This window comes from Miscanthus floridulus, chromosome 10, assembly GCF_019320115.1.
Source record: "Miscanthus floridulus cultivar M001 chromosome 10, ASM1932011v1, whole genome shotgun sequence".
NCBI classification, from domain to species: Eukaryota; Viridiplantae; Streptophyta; class Magnoliopsida; order Poales; family Poaceae; genus Miscanthus; species Miscanthus floridulus.
Window position 1 is genome coordinate 9,586,526 of NC_089589.1, and position 23,203 is coordinate 9,609,728.

The 23,203-nt window shown below is 44.3% G+C and overlaps 2 protein-coding genes across 3 annotated transcripts; both read right to left on the reverse strand.

Moving 5' to 3' along the window:
• Positions 1-537: 537 nt before the first annotated feature.
• LOC136486193 (protein ZINC INDUCED FACILITATOR-LIKE 1-like) lies at positions 538-8,172 on the reverse strand. Of its 2 annotated transcripts, none has more exons than XM_066483042.1 (17): positions 7,752-8,172; positions 4,826-4,866; positions 4,590-4,650; positions 4,376-4,478; positions 4,149-4,251; positions 4,010-4,063; positions 3,864-3,926; positions 3,713-3,762; positions 3,558-3,633; positions 3,258-3,458; positions 2,699-2,786; positions 2,321-2,406; positions 2,131-2,238; positions 1,736-1,780; positions 1,552-1,640; positions 1,070-1,113; positions 538-959 (listed from the first exon to the last, which is right to left on the reverse strand). In XM_066483042.1, exons 1-17 carry the CDS (start codon positions 7,972-7,974, stop codon positions 856-858), a joined length of 1,539 nt encoding a protein of 512 aa, XP_066339139.1. In that variant the 5' UTR covers positions 7,975-8,172; the 3' UTR covers positions 538-855. The 2 variants fall into 2 exon arrangements, with proteins under 2 accessions (XP_066339139.1, XP_066339140.1); XM_066483043.1 differs by lacking the exon at positions 7,752-8,172 and adding an exon at positions 5,821-6,257 and having other exon boundaries at positions 539-959.
• Positions 8,173-12,502: 4,330 nt separating this feature from the next.
• Positions 12,503-18,629, reverse strand: LOC136486197 (uncharacterized). The gene is made up of 3 exons (XM_066483048.1): positions 18,252-18,629; positions 13,652-13,792; positions 12,503-12,669 (listed from the first exon to the last, which is right to left on the reverse strand). Exons 1-3 carry the CDS (start codon positions 18,469-18,471, stop codon positions 12,659-12,661), a joined length of 372 nt encoding a protein of 123 aa, XP_066339145.1. The 5' UTR covers positions 18,472-18,629; the 3' UTR covers positions 12,503-12,658.
• Between the last annotated feature and the right edge of the window lie 4,574 nt (positions 18,630-23,203).

Here is a 23,203-nt window from a genome sequence, read left to right on the forward strand (position 1 = left end):
ACTAATTACACAGTTTAGACGAAATCCACGAGACGAATCTTTTAAGCCTAATTAAACTATGATTGGACACTAATTACCAAATAACAACGAAAACGCTACCGTGTCGTTTTACCAAAAAATTCGGCAACCAAACTGGCCCCTAGTTTACATCACCTGATGCTTCTGAGGATCGTGGGCTTTGTGTTTTCTTGCAGCAGTTGGGTTGTTGCCTCCTTCATGAGATTTTTTTTTTGTTTTGTTTTTTGTATTGCAATTACATCTTCTCTATTAATACATGCCCGGCATATTTGTGTCGCTGGCTCTTCAAAAAAGAAGGCTGTCCTCATGTGCTCCAAGCTGGGTCTCGTTTGCTAAAAGGGCCAAGCTACAATTTTTGCTTCAACAGTTTTAGAATCCCCTCCCTTCTTCTATCTAACAGAAATGGCATTACAGTTTCATGAATCAGGATGTCCTCCCTTAGTCCCTTCATTGGTGTTTCTGACACGATGCAAATGATTACTCAGAAGAATTAAGGGAATCCAACAACCAGATAAACAAAAATGGTACAAATGCCTACTAATTTCAAACAAATAATTTCGAGTCGCTGAACCTTACATTATTACTACTTACAGCGCAGCAACTCGATCCACTGGCCACAGTTAATTACCACCTACATGTGCATTTCCTATGCAGAAATGTTGATACTACATACACCACTTACACTTTCAATTAAAAGTACACAACTTCTTGCTTCTTCCTAGGTCTCTGTAGACCTTGCGGCCTAAGGGCGTGCTTTCACCCTTCTCCTCACTGGTACATCCGTACATGATGAATTTTGAATATTCCAAAAAATTTCATAGTTCATTCAAGGAACAACTATCTGCTCTCAAATTGCTCTGGTACTGCCAGAAAGGGTTTGAATGTGAGGAGAAGCCCAACCAGCTCGATGACGTTCAGGAGGAAGAATACCATCTGATCACCTGTATGAGTGGAGCAAAGGAAAGTTATGTGAGACAAATATATGCCCTGCCAAAAAGAACACGAAATGGATGTGGGACTTTTCTTCTCATAAGAGGTTAACAAATTTTACCTGGAAAGAAAAAGGCATGCTGGCGTTTCTGTGCCCATGAGAACCTGAATTCATACACAAACAATCAGGTGCAATCCATGTCTCACATGCAGCAGATCATTCTCCAACAATCTAAAGCTGCTAGATCCAATGCACAGTACACCTCAGCCTTCCTACTTTCCACGCTAAAATTAGCAGCTGTGGAGCACTAGTTAAATTTTCAAGCTGGCGAAGTTGCAGTGACATGGCCATAACTGACCCTAAATTAGAAGTACAAATGCAGCTCAGCTTCCTACTTGTGAAGCCTAAATTTAGCAACAGTGGAACACTAGTTAAATTCAAAATGCACTGCACCTCAGGACTCCTACTTTTGAAGCTCCAAACACCTTCCATTTAAGCATAGTTGTCAAAGCAGTAATGTGGATAGCAAGTTTATTTTAACTAAAACCGTAAGGGTTCGTACAGAAAATTAAGGGTAGCTGTAAGGAACAGATTATACTCACACAATGCCAGCTCCTGCTGGAGCAAGTGCCTTGAAAAAGGACATCCCTGTCATGGACAGTCCATTTGCAGCTCCTCTTTGGTCCTGAGGCTGTTATTAATTGCATGACCATCAGTCAATCACAGATTAGCAGGACAGATGTTTTAACATATTGTTCAAATTGAGCTGAATAAATTGATACATACCACAGCATTATTTTGAAGGATGAAAGTGCCTGTAATGATGGTAACCTAATATTGCACACCAATTGATGAAAATAGTTAAAATCAAATAAACTTCAATACAGCAAGAAAAAATAAATAGCAAAACCCCTTATTCTCCAAAAGAAAAAAAAAAGTGTGATGTCCTATGTTATGGGCAAGTACACATGATCTTGTTTTTGAGGAATTTTTTTAAGTACACATGATCTACATGGCTGATATATGCCAACCATCTGCAGTAACTACAGAGTTTATTTTATTTTCCTTTCTTCAGAGCAGAGTAATTGTAGACTCTCTAAATGTACCAAAATTGCCGTCTATGTACTTATTTGAATCTGAAAGTTCAAACAAGTATGAAAAGATACAAAAGAAATACTCACAGCAAGATTATTCTTTATCACTGACGCAATATTCAAAATGATTGATAATCCAGGGTCTGACAGGTATGTCATGTAGGGGTAGGCAAAGAGGATAGGTATGCACAGGATCTGCAAGGTCAAGCACAGCAGTTAAGATATGCTGCGAGAACAGAAGGAATTCAATAATTAAATAACGAAATATTTTACTCACAGCTGCAATTCGAGAAGATTTGATAGGCCCAAGAACCTTATTGATACTAGGATATAGAAAGAGTTGATATACAAGAAGACTGGCACCTGAAATGGAAGATGTAAACTACTGTAAATGCTGGTACGACAAATAACAAAAAAGTGGCGCACAAAGTTTTGGGAACCACAATGATGGAACTGGACTGATGACAGAATTTGAAAATTATGTTCAGCGTCAGGGAATGATTAAGTTCTCTTTTTTCGTATACAAGTCAAAAGGTGAGTAGGTACAATTATAACATGAACTTTAGACAACAGCGCGTTTCTTTTTTTTTCTCGAATACGCAGGAACAATGTGTTTATGCAAGTTAATAACGCTAACAACAGTGAGAAAATTTACCTGAGATTGCAAGAACTTGACCAACATCCTCAGATGATAAACTCAGTCCACCATACTTCTTGTCACTTTCAGCCCATAGAGAGAACACCTAGAGTAAGTTTTTATTAGTGCTCCGAAACATGCTAGAATTTCCTCTAGATAGGTACTGTAATAGAGAGCACACAGCATACATTTACATAACTTGTGATAGCTTTCTAATAAATAAAGTAATACAACAGTTATATGTTGGTACAGAAGGATATATGTACGATGCAAAACAAGAAGAAATAACAGATATTCACAGCAATGCAAACCACCCTTAGGCTGCAAGACAAAATTTTCTTGGCTGACAGCAACCGATGTTTAATAGGATCCATGTTAAAATTCTACTTTTCAGAACAGACACATATTCAAATAACTAGCTAGCAAAATAGATATACCATAGTTTAGAGTAAATCCTTCTAGTCTCGAATAGAGCAATTATGTTCATAACATGCATTAATTCTACCAAGCTTGTTAAAGCATGTACTCAAAAGTTCCAAAACTTCAGTGTCATAATTAACAAACAAAAAGCAAATACCTCTGTGTAAGCCATGTCATGGAAGGAGAAGATGCAATAGACAATTATTGATGACATCAATGGCCAATTCCTGAATAGGCTCCTCTTAGTATCTGAACTACCACTTTCTTCAACCTTTTCTTTTGAATCAATCAGATGGGCCTCCAAAGCTTCAATGTTCTGACTTCTATTTTCATGAACTTTGTGCTTGTGCAAAGTCTCCTAAAATACATTGTGAGATGCTTTAAGATGGGCAGGGGAGGAATCAAAATTTGGTTCAAAAGGTATGGAAATGGTTAATGAATAAGCAATCCCACATACCGGCATCCATATGCAGCTTATGAGAACAACAGCAGCAAAGATTGATGTGCATAAGCATGGTAAGAAATATGGGAACCTGACAAGTTTCCATACAAAATAAGTACTATGTAAGTGAATTATTTGAGATTATCTAGTTTTGCTATGTGAAAAGATACCTTCCAAAGATTGAGTCAGTTGAAAAGACAGTTGGAAAATTTTCTGCAGGCTGCCACATAGTTAACCAGATTAGGATCGACAATTAGATATAATTTAAGATTGTTAAATAAGAGAATTTTTTGGATTTGAAGAAAAAAATAAAAGAAGTACCTGTGCAAGATAACCTCCAAGAGCAGGACCAATAATGAGACCTATTCCCCATGCTGTGCTGACCTAAAATTACAAGAAGGTGAATTTCAAAATCATTGAAATAAGAAAATACATAGTAGCAAATCAATATAAAATTTGTATATTACAAGTGATAGTGCTAACGCTTCATGTTCAGGTCGGCAAACTTCAATGGCATAAGCCTGTAAAAAATCGGGTATCGTTACTAATGATATGTGTATATCACATCTATCTTCTAACATAAAAGAGCTCACAAAATCACTATACCTTTATTGGTCCAAGCAAACCATTTAAAGCACCAAGCAGAAATCGCGTAGCTATTGCCATCCAATAGTTGACACTCAGACCAAACAATGTATTGAACACAACCCTGGGACATTAAAAAGATTTAACTCAGAGACTCAAGTATTTGAATAAGAAAAGGACAGGAGTAAACAAATGCACAGTTAGTCATCATTTAGTTTTACATAGAATGGAGGTAAAATGTTACTAACACAGAGGAAATGCCAAACACGACAACAGGTTTCCTCCCGATACGGTCAGCTGCTATACCCCAGGCTGTTGAAGTCAAGCATCTACCAAACATAAATGAGGCACCTGGAAACATCCAGCATATGGAGTTGCTCATCTCAATCACAAGACATTAACCATTTGTGAAAACCAAACAAAACCATGCTGAACTTGATTGAGCAATTCGTCAAAACTAACCTACGAAACCAGCGTAGAACCCGATATCTTCTGTTCTTTTAGCAACCCCCAGATCTCTTATCTGTAAAATAGTAAGAGACAACATGGACACTTTATATTAGGTAAAGGCACTTAACGTGCACTGGTAGAGGAGAGAGGTATCAAATAAATCAGCATCATTGTACTGGCTAATTATTGCAATATATATAACACGAAGCCCTGAATAACAAGAAAAAGAGAGCAAAATATATACATACCATAAAATACAAGAAGGGAAATAGCGATGATATCGGTAAAGCTGAAAACAAATAAGAAAAATCAGAAACAGTAAAGTAAAATGGGTGATATTTATTGAAAGAAGAAAGGGTGTGAAAAGGATAGGAATTATATAACAACATAGAAAAAATTGTCAATCATGCATGTTTCTGTCGGCCACAAGTGGTGGCACAGATGTTCTGAAAGCTAGTTCAGTAAACTGTGACTAAGAAACCATTGAATAAGACCTGAGAGAAGCCCTCAGGCACTCATAAAACTTCAGCTATAATAAAGATTGAATATAAAATTGCCCGTGAATTAAGGACTGAGAAATGATGAAGAATTAATGTATCAGTATGCATAAAATTCTTACTATGTCGCAACTGTTGCTTACTTGGAACAATCTGAAAGTTTTCAGTAAATAAACAGGCATTACATTTCAAAGGAAACTGAATGCCGCAACTTTCTGTAAGGTGTGTGTACGTGCTTTCCCTGGCAGTTAATCTTCAGAGAAGTTTTCTGCTAACTTAAATAAGTTGCTCACACGGATAATGCTCCAAAGCTCAACGAATTCGCTGTCTTAGTTAAGATTAAGGAGAAAGTGTCCACCTAGCTCGCTAGCGCCTAATGACACCATATAGCGGCAGGCTACCATACCTAATATCGGGGCCTACACATATATCCACAACATGCCCATTGGGGAATTTCAATTCGAGTCACTCTTATTGCAGTACGGTTTCATGCATGTGTTGGCAACTAATGTATGTGCACTATATACGGTTGGCGTTCGCCTACACAGGTCATGGAATTTTCGGGTAATTGGGGGCAAAAATTAAGAATCTTTCCCGGAATCTAGTGTACAGGGCTGTAGCAGAACAACGATGAGACAAGAGAAGGCAGAGGCAGACAGAGCAAAACAAGGAGCGAGAGAATCTAATCTGAGAATGAATGGCGGTACGCCGTACGCCGTACGCGCGCGGTAGAGGTCAAGACGCACCGGCGGTGAGGGAGATGATCCAGATGTAGAGGAACTCCCGGTACGGCTTGGCGTTCCGGAGCCGGAGCTCCACCTTCCTCCGGTCGTACGCGCAGCCGGGGCACTCCATTTCCGGGCGGCGGTGGCCGGCGTCGCCGTCGGCGGCCTTGTCGTCGTCGTTGCTGCGCAGCAACGGCGCCGCGGGCCGCGGCGCCGCCGCGCTCCTCCTACCCCATTGGCGGTGGCGACTCGCGAGGGCCTCCCTTCCCTTCCATCGTCGCCTACTACGCACCCCTCCTACCCCAATGCCAATGGCCAGCCAGGCAGGCGCCCAGGCCAGACAAGGAACGCAAATGGATTAGGCAGATAACGAACGAACACCAATGCATGGATCGGTGGTGCTACATAACATAGTAGCACAGATGGAGGGAGGCGAGTGGCGTCGTTCGTCCACTCCATGCCCTTTCCCTCCGCGTTCCGTTCCCTCCCAGGCACCCGTGCTGGTGGTGGGTGGACGGTGGTAGGGGACCCCAACCCAACCAAGGCGCCGGGCGCGGCAGCGCCAACTGGGCATCATTGCCTTTGGGCTTTGGCTCACGGTCACGGCCTCCTCCTCCGGTCCTTGCCTATACCCACCTTGTCCCTTGGAGGAGAAGGACACACTGACTGGGGCCCCAACACCGATGCATCATTGCCTTTGCTAGGTATTCCCTCTCCCTCAGTCCGCGAAAGAATACAATTCTGAAACAGTGTTAGGTTTAGTTCTTCAAATTTGACTAATTATAGTTAAAAAAATATAAATATTTATAATATCAAATAAACATCATTAGACTAATTACGAAATATATTTTTATAATAAATTAATTTAGAGTTATAAATATGAATACTATTTACTAGAAACGTGATCAAACGTAAAACACTTTAACCGGCACGCATACCATAATTACTTCCTTTCACGAACAGAGGTAGCAGCTAGCTAGAGTAGTACTAGTCGTTGTGAGCGAGCGGCAATCAACCTGTTCAGTTAGCTGGTTCGTATCGTTGCTGGTTCGTAAAGAAATACTGTTGGCTAGTTTGTATGAGAGAAAAATACTATTCCAACTAAAAATTTACGATCATTTACGACACGCCAGAGCCAACGAACAGGCTAAATGCTGTGCCGTGCAATACTACATGCTGATCACCATGTTCGGGAGGCCGTATCGTATCGTGAATTATTTACTGCTGGCTGGTTTGGTGTGAGAGAAAAACACTGTTCCTAGCTGAAAATTTACAATCATTTACGAGTAAGCGAACAGGCTGAAAATGGTGGCAGTTGGCAAGTACTAGTACTATACTCCTGCTACTACCGAAGAAGAAATGGACGAATAGATGGACGGAGATGGCAAACTAAGAATAAATTTGGACGAATGGATGGATGGAGATGGAAGCAACTAAATTGACTCGCGCACGCCGTATGCACACGCGATTCGTGGCCACCTGTCTGATTATTTTGGAGTTGTAAATGTTCATGTTTGTTTGGTATTTTTCTCTCGTAATAAATCAACACTAGCTAGATTTATCAGCCTAAAAACTTTACGTGATTTTTTTTAACTAGTTGCTAGTTGTTACTTCACTAGGAGACGTGATTTGACCCGGTGCTGCTGCTGCATGCGTCCAGTACTAATTCAATTTGATCATAACTACAATTACATACCTCAATACATGACGCATCTGCTTCGATCCTACGCGTCCTACGTGCATGGCTCGCCGCAATTCGCTGGCGGCTTTGACGGAGCTAAAGTCCGGTGGAGGGAGAAAGAGAGAGAATTGAAGAACAAGGTAGGCCACCCGCCGGCGGCGGCCAGGGAAATATATCGATCCAAGGCAAGCACGTACATACGCATGGCAGGCGCAGATCGAGGTGTACAAACATGAGATGGCATGGCGATGATTGGCGGGCGAGCGCGTACCTGTGCAGAGGGTGACGATCCAGACGTAGATGAAGTTGGCGTAGGGGATGCCCGGGTTCGCCGCCTTGTGCCGGTCCACGGCGCACCCTGGGCACCCCTCCACGAAGTAGTACCCGCCGCCCGCCTCCGACGCCGCGGCCGACGTCTTCTCCAGCAACGGAGCCGTCGTCGACGACGACTGCTGCTCCGCCGCCGACGCCGCCGAGTCGCCCCGACCCATCATACCGATCGATCCGATCCGCTGCTACCTGCTAGCTGCTCGATCGATCGGTCTCTCGATGGATGGAACCGAATGCCGCGCGCGCGCTCACTCTGCTGGCCGCCTACTCGATCGATCGGATCGCGATGCTCTGCGCTATAGCTAGCTAGTACTCCACATGCACACAGCTGCTGCACGCCGTGGCCCTACCACTGCGTGCCTGCCTGCCTGCTTAAGGATGGCAACGAGGATATATCCATCAGGTATTGTTGGAATGTTCTCTTTCCCGCTACGAAGAATTCATTCCGTTTCCATTCCCGTTAACTATCTCGGGTATAGATTCTTGCCCATCCCCGTACCCGTCGGGCATTGGTCGAGTAACAGATACCCGACGGGTACTGCATACCCGATAAACAAGGACACTTGGTGTCGCAGCTTTGCAATCGGAGACGTTTCTTCTTCACCCGGGTATAAGTGTCAGAGTCTCGGAGATGCCGAGAAGAAAGAGCGAGGTTGCGAGGAGGACGAGCAAAGGTGGTAGAGAGACCGAACTGAGGAAGCGAGGGGTACGAGCGCTTATGAGGTAGGCGTGCTTGTGCTGCTGGCGGAGATGGTGAGGAAAAATTGAACTAAAGTTCCTAAAATACACAAACTATATATATGATTGTTCAGATTTGGGCAAAAATACCTATGTTAAGCTTCTTTGGGCCTAATACTTGCATGGCAGCTCAAATAGTCGGGTTCCCCAACGGGTAACGGGGACGGGCAAACATGGAACGTTCCCGTACCCGCTATACCCATCGGGTATGGATTCTTGCCCATTTAGATGCCCGCGGGTAAAGATATGATCCCATCCCCGTCTCCTAATGGATCAAATACCCGTCAGGTATCAGGTATCGGGGCCCGTTGCCATCTTTATGCCTGCTGCACTGCAAAAGCTGAGACGACGACGAGTGAGACCCATGTACACCTCCCTCGCTTGCTCGCTCGCTCGCCCGCCTGCTTCCTTTTTAACAAAGAACGTGAGTGATAGGGACTATAGTCACTGACGTCTTGTTTAGTTTCACCCTAAATTCCCAAAAAATGCTACAGTACCTATCACATCGAATGTTTGCGGTCCGTGCATGGAGCATTAAAAGTAGACAAAAAAAACTTAATTGCACAGTTTGGTGGGAAATTGCGAGACGAACGTTTTGAGCCTAATTAGTCAATGATTGAACACTAATTGCCAAATAAAAACGAAAGTGCTACAGTAGCCCCAAATTCCAACTTCCTGAAACTAAACACGTGCTGAAATAAAAACAAAAAAAAAACCACCACAGAACAGCTTATCAGCTAGCCTATTCATCTGTTGGCTTGAACTTATCAGCCAGTTTATCAGCTAAAATTTATAGTATTTTTCTTTCAAACAAAATAGCATGCCTCCGGGTTTCAGTTTTCGTGATATGGGCGGCGGCACCGCACGGCAGCAGAGGACGACGACACGGATTGCTGTTTCGGCGGTATCATCATGCATGTGACGTAAAATATTTGTTAAATTGATTGACGACGACGACACACATGTAGTCAAACTTATTTAATCAGTTAATAATACTTTTTCTCATAATAAACCGATCGGTCCAAACCAACCAGAAACCAAACCAACGCGCCGACAGATTCGATCCGGGTAGATCGGAGATCGATGCCAAATCCCACTTGCCCATGGCTACTCGCCTGCTTGCTTGCTGTGTGTTTAGTTCACAAAATTTTGTAAAATTTTTTAAAATTTTTCATCACATCAAATTTTTGACACATGCATAAAGTATTAAATATAAATAAAAAATAAAACTAATTATACAGTTTAGATAAAATTCACGAGACGAATCTTTTAAGCCTAATTAGACTATGATTAGACACTAATTATCAAATAACAATGAAAGTGCTATAGTATTATTTTTCAAAAAATTTCAGCAACTAAACGAGGCCTTGGCTTGAGTCCCATACAAGTACTTCCTTCCACGCAGCTTCCGATCCTCTGGGCTATTCTCGTCGATCGGCGAGAGTTTTTAGGCTGTGTTTAGTCGTAGGATTTTAGATTTTGGGTTACTATAGCACGTTCGTTTTTATTTGGCAAATAGTGTTTAAACATGGACTAATTAGGCTCAAAACGTTAGTCTCGTAATTTCCCACCAAACTGTGCAATTAATTTTTATTTTCGTCTATATTTAATGTTCCATGCACAGGCCGTAAACATTCGATGTGACAGGTACTATAGTAATTTTTTAGAAGTTAGGGTGGAACTAAACAAGGGCTTATATCACCCCGTTCCCGTCTGGTGTCTTAATTAATTACAACGCGAGGCCGTTTAATTGCGACGCACGGGATTTAACCAGCGTGCTCTGATGACTTTTCGGACTTTTATTTACTTACTTTCAAAAAATCAGAGAACTTCTTTTGTTTTTCGAAAATTATGTGATAGAACCAATAACCCTGATGCTTCTTGTCCGGTGGTTGTTTCCACTTTTGAAGGAACAAGTGTAAATCAAATTGGATCAGCTAGAGCTAATTATTAGTCAGAAAAAAAAGCTACAGCTAGTTATTATTAGTCCAAGCCATAAAATAGATATTTGCAAATTAGACAGGTAATAACTACTCGTTCCGGTGTACTTTCTTCCGTTTGGGTTGACTTGTCCGCACTTTTTTACTGTAGCAAATTTGACTATCTATTTTTTTTAAAAAAAAATCTTAGATACTTCAATGTATATAACACTAATGAAGTATGTTCAATAAAGAATCATACATGTGAAAATTTGATGTATCTAAAAATCTTTTATAAAAAAAATATATGATCAAAATTGTTACAGTAAAAATTCGGTGATAAGTAAATAAAAACGGAGGTAGTATATTTAAATCTTGGGGAATAATAAAGGGTCAGGCTAGCGACTGACGTCCGCGCCCTTTTCTTTACCCATCCGCTCTCCTGTAATTATTTAGCATTGTACTATACGTCCTATTTGAACAGAAAAGGAAGCGCCCACGTGCTGCTGCACCTGCTGCTTCCCGCACCTGCCTGCGTGCTAGTGCGCCTGCTGCGCCCCGCCTGCTGTTGTGGCAGCGCCTGCTACTGCTATTGTTGAGCCTGCCCACGGGGACCGCATGCGCATGCAACAGAGTCTACTCCCAACATGTGATCTATTTTTGTAACATTAAAATAAAATATTTATAATATACGTCTAAATCAGATAAAACATTTAGAATATATAGTTAAAACATCATTGCAACATGTGCAACATTTCGATATACTTTTTTAAATATCCAAATGTAACACTTGCAACATAAAAAATACGTCTGAAACACTTGCAACATACGTATATAAAAAATATATGAAACATGCTTGCAACATACAATTACAACATATGCAACATCTCGTTCTACATTTGCAACATCGGCATGAAACAAATGAAACATACATATGAAACAATTGAAAACACTTGAAACATGGGCTTGCAACATGTCTGAAAAGCGTCCAGAAATACTTGAAACACAGCATCGCCGCGTGGCCATGACCTATCTAGCTGGTGGGCAACTGCGGTGGCGCGAGCTTGCTAGATGGTGCGTGCCTGCACGCCCCCGCCATGCCCATGTCGCACAAGGGAGAAAAGACGCTGTCGGACCTAGGGAGGGCGCGACCGGTCGGTGAAAGCTCTAATTTGGTTTTGGTTAATTCATGAACCCTCAAGTGCTAACCTAGTTTATCAAAGTGATTATAAGATAGCTAACACTACTCCAAGTGGTGAAGCAAATGAAGATCATGACATGATGATGGTGATGCCATGGTGATGATCAAGTGCTTGGACTTAGAAAAAAAGAAAGAGAAAAACAAAAACCTCAAGACAAAGGTGAAATTGATAGGAGCTTTTTGGTTTAAGTGATCGAGACACTTAGCGAGTATGATCACATTTAGGATCGATAGCCGTACTATTAAGAGGGATGAAACTCATATCGAAATGTGGTTATCAAAGTGCCACTAGATGCTCTAACTCATTGCATATGCATTTAGGATATAGTGGAGTGCTAACACCCTTGAAAATGTTTGTGAAAATATGATAACACACATGCACAAAGGTGATGCACATTATGTTTAGCACTTGGGAGAAGGGTTCGAAACTTCACCGCACGGAGTGTCCGCTCGTGCACCCTGTATAGAAAAGATAAGATTTCACAGAGTGCACCGGACGCTGGTCACGCAGTGACCGAACTCTGACCCAGCGTCCGGTCAGTGGCGCCCAGTAAAGGCCTCCCTCGGTCTCTTGACCGGACACAGACGGCCGGACTCTAGCTGAACACTGTTCAGCATCCGATCGTGCTGATGTGGCACACAGAGTAGACGATGTGTGGCAGAACCGTCCGGAATAGCGTACTTACGGAGGCGCTCGTTTTCCACCAGACACTAAGCACCCCGAAAGCAACTACAGCGAGCGGTGTCCGTCAGGCACACCCCGAGGGAGAACCTGAAAGATCCACATTTTTTCCAAGGATCCAATAATGAAAATGAGTTACAACACAAGTCCATCTCATACATTAGAGTTTCTTAGAAAGTACATTATTATAATACCAAATATAGAGTGCGGAATGATAAACAGCGGAATATTAAAAGATAACATCTAGCGATAAGATAATGAGAATTTCGTCTGAGCCCACCAGAAGAATCCTCCACACAAGGTACTCCTCAAGCATCACCTGCAACAGGGGTAAACAAACCCTAAGTACACAATATACTCGCAAGACTTATCCGACCAGTGGGAATACTTTCCCGACACCAAGGAATATGCTAGGCTTTATGGTTTGCTGGTTCTCTTTTAGCAAAAAAACAATACTAATAGTGAGTCCTTATTGATACATTATTATCATCAGCCATATTAAGTTTTCATCTAGTCAACCTATATAAGCACCTGTTCTACTTTCAAGCAAGAGTTGAGCAATCGATACTGTTTCTTCTCCTTTTTCCACTTACAGTTCTTACTACGGTGCTAAACCGCAGACAAGCCGTACCGGATAACCCGGTGATTCGCGAATCAATGTGCCCAGCTGGGTGCCCCGAAGACACACGTCCCGCTTATACCCCAAGCACAAGCAGGACTAACCCACCACTCACCTGTCCCGGGTGTCTAGGTCCCCATCCAAACTTAGACTCCAAGCCCCCGCCTCTGAGTCTCGGACTCAGTGCGGTGCAAGGACCACCACCTCCTCTTCCCATCAGTCGGTCCAGAAAGAGCTGGATCCGCGATAAGAGAGCAGCAAGCCTTCCCTATGCCCATACCCAAGTATGTGCTCGGGACAATAATCTGTGACTTGCCTAGAGTCATATGCAACGACTGGTCCTTAATCGACACAGATAAGAAAAAAGTGTAACCGGGCTATGCCCTGTTGGCCGCAGGACACAACCCCTCACACCCACCAGTACCAGATCCACATCCCTACCCGGTCACCATTTTCCTTTCCCTTATTTCATCATGATATCATAGTTTAACCACCTATTTGCGAGTAACGGCAGGTTACTCACGCTACCGACATCCTGAGCATAGCAGCTACTCGACCTGTTCTAGTAGGACTCATGGTGGATATATTTATGCATGTGGTTTCCATAAAATGCCTGTACGTAAATGCATATCATATATTCAGTGATCATTTAAAAAAATAGGGGTTATGCACCGGGGCTTGCCTTGGGTAGGTGCCGGGTCCGCAAAGTCAGTACCAACAGGCTCCTGGGCTCCCTCCTGTGCGAAGAGCTCCTCTTCGTACTCCTCGATCACCTTGTCGTACTCTGGCTCACCGACGGGTACGAAGTCTAACTGTTCGTGATCTACATGAAATGACGATGCAATGATTAGCACTACGGCAACAGAACTTCTCAATGCAAAAGTACCTCTATTAAACTACTAAGTGATATCTACCCACTAAAGTCTAAGCTACGTACCAGCACTACTAACAATACAAGTATGAACGTGTCATACATTCTTACGGTGACTACAGATACTCCTACTCCTAATGCCAGTTTACGATACATTCACTAAAGCAAGGATAATAACTACGCCATTAAACGACTCGCTCTACGGCTACCAAATTTTATAGCAAGTATATAAAGGTCTAAGGACCCTACTATAACAATTTCGAAGCTAAAGCTATTGTCGGTTTTCCACAACAATTCTTGCAATTATTGATCGATATAATTCTAAGCTTTCTATTTAAATCTTATGAGCCTACCATCCTAACAGCTAATGGTGAACTAACTGTACTAACAGGTAGATGACATTTTTGTGAACCTATCAAACTAAGTTTCGCTATTTTTGGACAACCATGCAATTTACTACGATTTATCGAAGTTGGATTCATAACATAAAATAAATAAGCATTTCTAATTCTAGGAAATAAGGAAAACCGAAACCTCTTTCGCCGGCCCACAACGCGCGGCCCGGTCCAGCGCGTCATCCCGCCCGCGTGCGATGGCAGGCCAGCGCACGGCCCACGCGGAGGCGCGGCCCAGACGGCCAATGACCCGCGACGGGGAAAGGCCTGCGCGTGTCGGCAAAATTGCACGGCACCCCCGACGTACACGGTATTTGCTACAAGACCTACGGTACTGTTTCGCTAGTCTGCAGTTTTACACCTGCACCCTCCAACTTCTACGTCTTCACCGTGGCGTAGTCCCTAGCCCCCCCAGGGCGCGCACCGGCGCGACGGCGCGGGCACTGGGCGACTACGCTGGCCACACCTGAACCTCTACAGTCTACCTAAGGGGTCGATAGGTACCTTGACGACAAGTCGAAGCTACAGGAGGCGATACGGCGAGCAGAGGCATAGTGACGAACTCCCTCCCCAGCGGTGGCTCCTGATCTGCAAAGGTGGCCACGTTCCCGTGAGCAACAGCGAAGGCGAGGCCAGCACATGAGTGCACGAGCACCAGGGAGTACTCATCGACACCATGGCACTAACGGTTTGGTTGGAGGCAGTCTGAGCAAGGCTGGCCACGTGAGCTCACGGTGGTGTGGTGGTGCCCGACGGTGGCACTACCGTGGCGGTGGGGCTGGCCTGCTGTGAAGCTACGGCTGCGGGGCGCGGGATGCTCAGGAGGACATGGCGAGACTGTGGGTGCACTGAATCGCCACGAGGTGTACTACGGGGCTGGCTCGCCGATGGAGGGCGTCGGCTCGGCCTTATGGACCCGGTGGCGCGGTAACTCGAAATTGGAGCATAGTGAGGTGAGAACGGCAGCACGGTAGGGTAGGTTGGATGATCGGCTGCCTAATAGAGCTGCAAGCAAAGCTAATCGAAACGTGGTGCAACCACTACGACGAATTGGGAGAAATCGTCACGGCGGCAAGGAGACAGCGGAGACAGGGGAGGTCCTGGCTTGGCTCGTCTACGGTGTCAACGTTCGGGCCAACATCACCACTACAGACAACGGGACAGGCGGGACGTACCCCTAGACGGCTGCCTGCATGGCCACAGCAGCAACGCGACGAACGCGGTATGGCGCCATTGCTGCAGTCAGCGCCCAACATCGACACAAAACGATGCGACGCGGAGGTATGGCGGTGTAGGTGGACGTCCATCAAGCGCATAGCCAAGGAGACAACAGAGCAGAGCTAGCCTAGCCGTTGGCGCCATGCAGTGAATGACCTAGCGCGCTCCCGGCCAAGACGTCGCAGAACACGGCATGGCGCGACAGTTTGGTCAGCGGGCAGCAGCGTGGCCGAGGCCGGTAGTGGCTGGGGTCGTAGTGGCGCGGTGGCAGGCGACCATGGCGCACGATGCCAGAACGGTGGACGCGATGCGAGCGCGAACGTGGTCGGCACGACAGAGCGCTGGCAATGCCAGCCGCGTGCCAGGCCAGGGGTGACCGTGCCCAGTGCCGATTTCAGTGACGCACATGCTTTTTAAAGCAAGCAGGAAACTAGTACGCGATGCTCCAAAAGCCGAACTAACTATTTGATACACCATAGGGTACATTAAGCTATCTAACGGAGCCAAGATATCATCCTACTGTTTAAGCCAATCGTTCCACAGAGCTTGCCAAAAGTGGCATCGTCGACCACTTTCAAAACGTACGAGAACGACGTTGAAACGAATGGTTCTGCGTCGGAAACAAACCCAGCCTACTCACAGTTCTAACCAGCTATCCTTATCCGACCACACCTATTTCATCGCCGTTAGCCAACGTTCTATAGCACTTTGATTTCGACAACCAATCGATCGGAATACTACATAGTAATATATGAAACGTAACCACAGACTCATGTTTCGTATGAATGTTTCAAGTGCCGAACATCGAGGAATACATTATGTCATACACATATGCACATAAATCAGATGCTTACGAAATGTTTCAGCAAAACATTACAATGTAACACTAGGGTGTTACACGATGAGTGATCGGACGCTGGTTGAGTCCGGTCGTGCGTGACCGGACGCGTCCGATCACGAGTGAAACCTTACTAGAAACGACCGAACGTTGATGATGGTGCGTCCGGTCACTTTGGGCAGCGTGTTCGGTCATAACTTAAGTGTACTGATGACCATTGAGATCGGGCGATGAGCATTTAAGCAAGGGACACGTGGCGTGCATCGCGCAACTGGACGCTGGGGTCCCGCGTCTGGTCAAACCGACCGATGCGTCCGGTCACCCCGTTTTTCAGTGGACTGAGGAACCAACGGCTCTATTTCATGGGAGCTTCTATTTAATCCCCATGGTCGGCTCAAGCTCACTCTCTTGGTCATTTGTATTGACATAGCAACCTTGTGAGCTTAGCCAAAGCCCTCCCACTCATCTCCATCATTGATTCATCATCTTTGTGAGATTGGGAGAGAATCCAAGTACATTGCTTGAGTGATTGCATCTAGAGGCACTTGGTGTTCGTGTTTCGCTGTGGGATTCACTTGTTGCTCTTGGTGGTTGCCGCCACCTAGACGGTTTAGAGCAGCGGAGGAGGATTGGCATGAGTGGATGATTGTTCGTGGCCATCTCCCGGTGATTGTGAGGGGTCTTGTGCCTTCCCCGACGGAGCGCCGAAAGATAACTCTTGTGGATTCGTGTCATTGAGTTACCTCACTTGCGGGTAGGTTCTTATGGTGTCCACTTGTATGGACAAGGTTCGTGCAACACCTCTTAGCCGCCGAACCACCAGTTTTGGTCGACACAACGGGGACTAGCGTGCCGACAAGCACGTGAACCTCGGGAGAAAAATTGGTTGTCTCTTGCCCTTTGGTATTCTCCCGGTGATTGAGTTAATATTCATCTTGTGATTGGTTCACTCCTCTACGCGGCGGTATGTCACCTTACTCATTTACATTCCCGCAAACTAATTGTAGCAAGCTCTTTAGTGTAGCTAGAATTGAGAGCTTGCTTTGTAGCTTAAGTTCATCTAGTGAAGCTCTTTAGTGTAGCAAGTGTGAGAGCTCTTAGTGAGTAGTAACTTAGTAAATTGTGTGATTAGTGATCATAGTAACTAGAATTATTGGATAGGTGGCTTGCAACCCTTGTAGAGCTATAGCAAGTTGGTTTTTCGCTATTTGTCATACTAATCAAATTCCTCTAGTTGGTTTGTAGATTTTTAAATAGACTATTCACCCCCTCTAACCATATTAGGACCTTTCAGCCGGGGTAGGAGAGGGTCAACAGCTTGCTTGAGCCCGCCGGTTGCGCCAATGGCTTGCTCGAATCCATCGGCCGGATCCCATGGGACGCGGGGAAGGGTCGCGGCGGCCATGGAGTGGGGGGAGGGGACGCCATGGAAACCGTCGGACTTGAGGGAAGACGCATGTGGAGAAGGGGTGGCTGGATCCATGGAGGGGAGGGGAGGAAGCTTGTTTAAGCCGCCATGGAGTGAGGTGAGCACCCATTTATTTTGATGAGGTGAACGTCTTTATTTCTTTAAAAACTATTTTTTAAGGAGGGAGGTTTTGATCTTGGTTTCTTTGAGGGAGATGGCCTTAGGATCCTGGTATGTACATGCCCTCAAGCCCCTCATATCCTTTTTGTCCTCTTTTCTAAGTTTTTTATGCTTTTGTGATGGTCTAGATAGGAGGAGAGAGAAAAGAGAAGGTATTTATGTTGTTAGTCCATGGTGTCATAGATCTATATGTAGATGCGTGTGTGAGAGGTCGATCTAGTAGCTAGGTATACTGGTGGTGTATATAAATCTAGTTTATACTGGTCTAGTTTGTGTCATATATAGCGCCATAATTATTGGTATGCATGTATATTTTTTGTGTCAATTTAATTGTACTGGCTAATTACACACACCATAAAATACAAGACGTACTTGTGCAGAGGGTGACGGTCCAGACGTAGATTAAGCTGGCGTAGGGGATGCCCGGGTTGGCCGCCTTGTGACGGTCCACGGCGCACCCAGGGCACCCGTCCACGTAGTCGTACTCGCCCTCCGCCTCCGCGGCCACCGACGACGATGACGACTGCTGCTCCACCGCCGCCGACGTCTTCTCCAGCAACGGCGCCACCGCCGAGTCTCCCCAACCCATCATATCGATCGGTCGATCCGATCGATCTCTCGATGGATGGAATCAATGCCGCCCGCGCGCTCAGTCTGCTGATGGGTGCCTACTCGATCAGCTAGCTCCGCGCTATAGCTAGCTACTGCCTACTGCACATGCGCGCGCAGCTGCACGCCGTGGCCCTACCACTGCCGGCCTACCACAACGAGCGAGCGAGCGAGAACCATGTACAACGTAACAGCTCGCTCGCTATATATGGAGGATGGACCAGCTTGCTTGCTTTAACAAAGAGCGAGCGAGAGAAAGAGAGAAGTTGTTTGTTCAATTCCTTGGATAGAATGGCCACACGTGTCTGCATTCATGCGGTGGTTTTGTTACTACTAATTTTTGTTGTTTCCGTAGCGCTCAAGTACATAACGACCTTGCATATGCGCAGCCAGCACAATATGATGAGTACCATTAGACACCAAACGGCCTGTTCGTTGGTTGGTTTCTGAGCTGGTTTGGACTGGCTGGCACTGTTAGCTGACTGGTTTGGGCTGACTGAAACCAACAAGCGAACATGCTGAAAGATGCATGTACTGAAGCTTCCGATCCATCCTCTGGACTGGACTACTCGTCGATCGGCGAGAGTGTTTTATATTATTCCGTGTGGATCCCCGCGGATATAGGAGAGCATGCATCAACAAACAATGAACTACTCCGTATTTATAGGCTAACAACTAGCTAACACCTTGACCAAAAATTAGATTTGCCCATAAAGCCCTCCTATTTAGATAAAGAGCTATTTTTAATTAGCTGCTAATTATGAGCCTATAGGATCTAAACAGAAACTAATTTTTAAAGCCCTCTCTCTAGCTCTCAAAAAATGCTAGTTTCAACGATTTTTTAAGTCGAGCAAACTGTATACACCCAGTTTTCATCTAAGGAAACACATCCCTTCTCTCTTCATAAATTTCTTTTTTTGACAGAAAAAAAATCAGTCACAACTCTCCTAATATGCCATCCGTGGTCATATGTTGCAGTCACGACAAGTGCGCATTTTTCTTTCTTTCGAACTACCTCCTAAATTTATGTTCCATTCACATCTGTTGATGATTACGCCTACACACATGCATGTCGTGAATTCACAATAGGTGTCCACAACTACCCCATGCAGATGGTCCACATACTTCCAACAAAAAGATTTTGAGAGAGTCTTGATTAACACAGAGCAGATACAAAAAGGGCGCCACCTTTGTTAATGTATAGGAGGCATCCAGAGACAAACGCCCGCCCCTGTTAATCATTAACGGAGTCAGACGTCTTAAGAGGACCACCTCTGTTAATGCTCTATTAATAGAGACTAACATCATTAGTCGGTTGCCTCTGTTAATGGAGCATCAATGCCCGCTTCTGTTAATGACAGGCTATAAATACACCCTAATCACCTCCATCTTCTTCCTCCACGAGCTCACCTATTTATTTTTATATGGGGTGGACATCTTTGGTTCTTCTAAAAAAACACAATTTTTCAAGGAGGGAGATTTTGATCTTGATTTATTTGAGGGAGGTGGCCGTGCGAGCTTGAAATGTGCCCTCATATCCTATTTTTGTGCTCTTTTCTAAGTATTTGATGCGTTTGTGGTGGTCTATATCTAATTGTAATGATGCGAGGAGAGAGAAAAGAGAGGACATTTATGGTGCTAGTTCATGGTGTTCTAGATCTAGATGCGTGTGTGAGAGCTCAATGTACTAGCTAGATCTAGTGGTGTATATAGTTCTATAGTTTATGTTGTTTTAGTTTGTGTGTGTCTATATATATATAATTACTACCTGGCTATAAAATAATTTATTATGTAGCCACTTTGAGTTACGATAATTACTATATTAATTTACGAAATTATAGTAACTCCTTACTAAGTGGTTTACTATAACATTATGGTAAATATCCCCATGTGTTATAGTAACCCAACTATCGTAAATATGTATTGACATTATCGTAAATTAGTATATAAAATTATTGTAAATGGAGGTGGCTACAGAATAACTTATTTTGTAGCTGGCTACAGAATATATATATATATATATATATATATATATATATATATATATATATATATATCTTAATCTTGTGTACATACAAGTTATGCACCATCTTAGTATAAGATTCATATATCGATGCATCTATAATATTTTTCCGCTACAAGGTTACCATGGAAAGGTTACAATGGATGTGACAGAGTTTGTTGACAACGCCTGAAAGCATGCTTTGAGTGAGAATCGGTAGGAACATGTATGTCTGTGTTCTCACTGCAAGAATGAGCGTGTTTGGATGATAGATGGTTGTGAAGTCAAATCTCTCTTGATCAGGTGGAATTTTGTCCAGGGTTATACAGTTTGGACATTCCAAGGCGAAAGAGGGGCGACTGATCGAGCATCTAGAGGAACATGGATGCAGATAGACCATCAAAATTGTAGTGCTCAGTGAGGTCTATAATTTTGTAGACAATTTTATCCAAAGTCATTTAGAGTCCTAAATATTCATTTTATTTTCTTAAATTCTGAAATTCAAAATTGAGAAATTTCAAATGACTTCGGACGCAGACATTTGAAAAATATAAATTTCAAATAAAAAAGAATTTTAATTTTTTTTAAATAAAAACATCAACTACAAAGTTATAATCTCAATAAAATTTTGTTATAAAATTTGTCTCGTCCGACTTCATATACAAAAGTTATGAATTTTTAGATGTACTAAGGTTGTACTATAATAGTCAGGGATATTTTGGTTATTTTTAACTTCTCTCTCCCATACACTCCTCAGAAATAATATTTTAATAGCTATAGTGTCTAGGTAATTACCATGGTTGAATAGCATCTTCTAGTAAAGACACATTAATAGCTACAACGAGAATTTACCTATTTATACATACGTGCTTCTTTATGTCGTTCCCACACCTAATAACATGTTAGGAGCCTTGTTGAAGCGTTTGATTAGGACTTTTCTAAATCCCTGAACTATCATTTGTTGAGTCTAGTATGCAGTTTGTTGGAGCTTTTTATTATTATTATTATTATTATTATTATTATTATTATTATTATTATTATTATTATTATTATTATTATTATGATTATTATTATTATTATTATTATTATTACTATTTTGCTCCCACCCCCTAAATTGAGGATGGGTAGTCCATCGCCGGAGATGCTCTAGCCGCATATACTCTAGACGCGACTTGTCATCACTCCATTCGGCTGGCTCTCCTCATAAAATACTGTTCACCTAATAGTCAGAATAGTATTTTCCTCCCACAATAAATCAGTCAAAAACGACCGGCTGGCTTTAATCCAGCTCAGCCGAACAGACTATTGACTTCCAGCTTGCTTAATTTGTTTATACGTATTTGCCGGTAGTGGCTTGCCCCGCCGGTACTGTGGGTAGCGTACAGCAACAAAATGAATGTCGTAGCGGCCTCATCAGCCGTACGTCGTCCTCGACACCAACCAGCCTATAGTAGTATAATTGTACACGGACGCCAGCACAGTACAGTACCATAGTATACTACTCCGTATACCAGACGGTGGCGTCAGCACTTGCGTCGTCATCGGTGGTGAGCGAGTCCGAGACACAGCAGTCAGGTCGAGGTTGTTTGCTTGGCTGCTTGCGTTGCGTGCTTTGTCGCTCGCTCAACCGTCTGGGTTCATAAACCCGGGTTTTTCAGGAACCAGCTTTCACGCCAAGGCTCGGTCCGGGCAGATAACATATAATTTATGAGTCAGCTCAAGAGTCTAAAACGACAGACCGGAAGGACGGCCCAGTCACCGACCGGAAGGTCTGGCCGAAAAGGAACATTGCTCTCTCGTCGGCTGCTTCGGCCCACCTCTCCGACAGGAGCGTTCGCTTCTAGTCCAGCCACCACCAGACAGCACCTCCGATCGGAAGGCCTGGCCCAAAACACTACTTCCGACTCAGACCCTGCGTCTCCGACCGGGGATCATAGGAATCCTGCTCACCGCTCTTCTCCGACCGACGCACTCAGAGCCGACTGGAGCCATCCGACAAGGGACGCCCGTTCGGTAGGAACCAGAAGACGTGCGGAGAAAAGCAAGGCAGGCTCATAAGTCAAAATCACTGTACCAGGGACCATACCCTGCGCGGAACAGTACTCTGCAGCCACCCTGACACAAACAATATTGTAGGCGCCGACATCTCCCTCTATAGTATTGTAGGGGACGCTAAAACTCTCATACGGTAAGGCCCCCACGTGCCTCTGGGCACCGATAGCGGTATGGGCGCCAGGATTTACCGTACCGGGTGAACATAGCGAGATTCCTTACATGCCTCTAGGCATCAAACAGTATTTACAGGTACCGACGACCACCATCCCTAAAAAAGGCAGCACGACCTCCCGTATGCATCTGATATTCAACAGTGATATCAACAGTGTTATCTTATACCCACCGGCGTGGGCGACAAGGCTCAGTAGGCGTGGGCAACAAGGCTCGGTAGCATACGTACCCTCACCCTCTCACTTGTAAAGCCATCCCTTTTATCTATAAAAGGGGACGCGCCCCCTCCAACAAGGGGAGAGCCCTTCTGGAAGATAACCAGCATCGATCGAGTTCATCAACTCACAACCACAGAACCGCCGAGTTTGTACCCCAAGCACACGCTTGAACACTTAGCTCATAGCGTAGCTCCTGTCGCTCTTGGCCCTTCCGACCGGAGCCGACCGGACCTCCTGTACACCCCATCTTTCTCCTTCTCGTTTGTAAC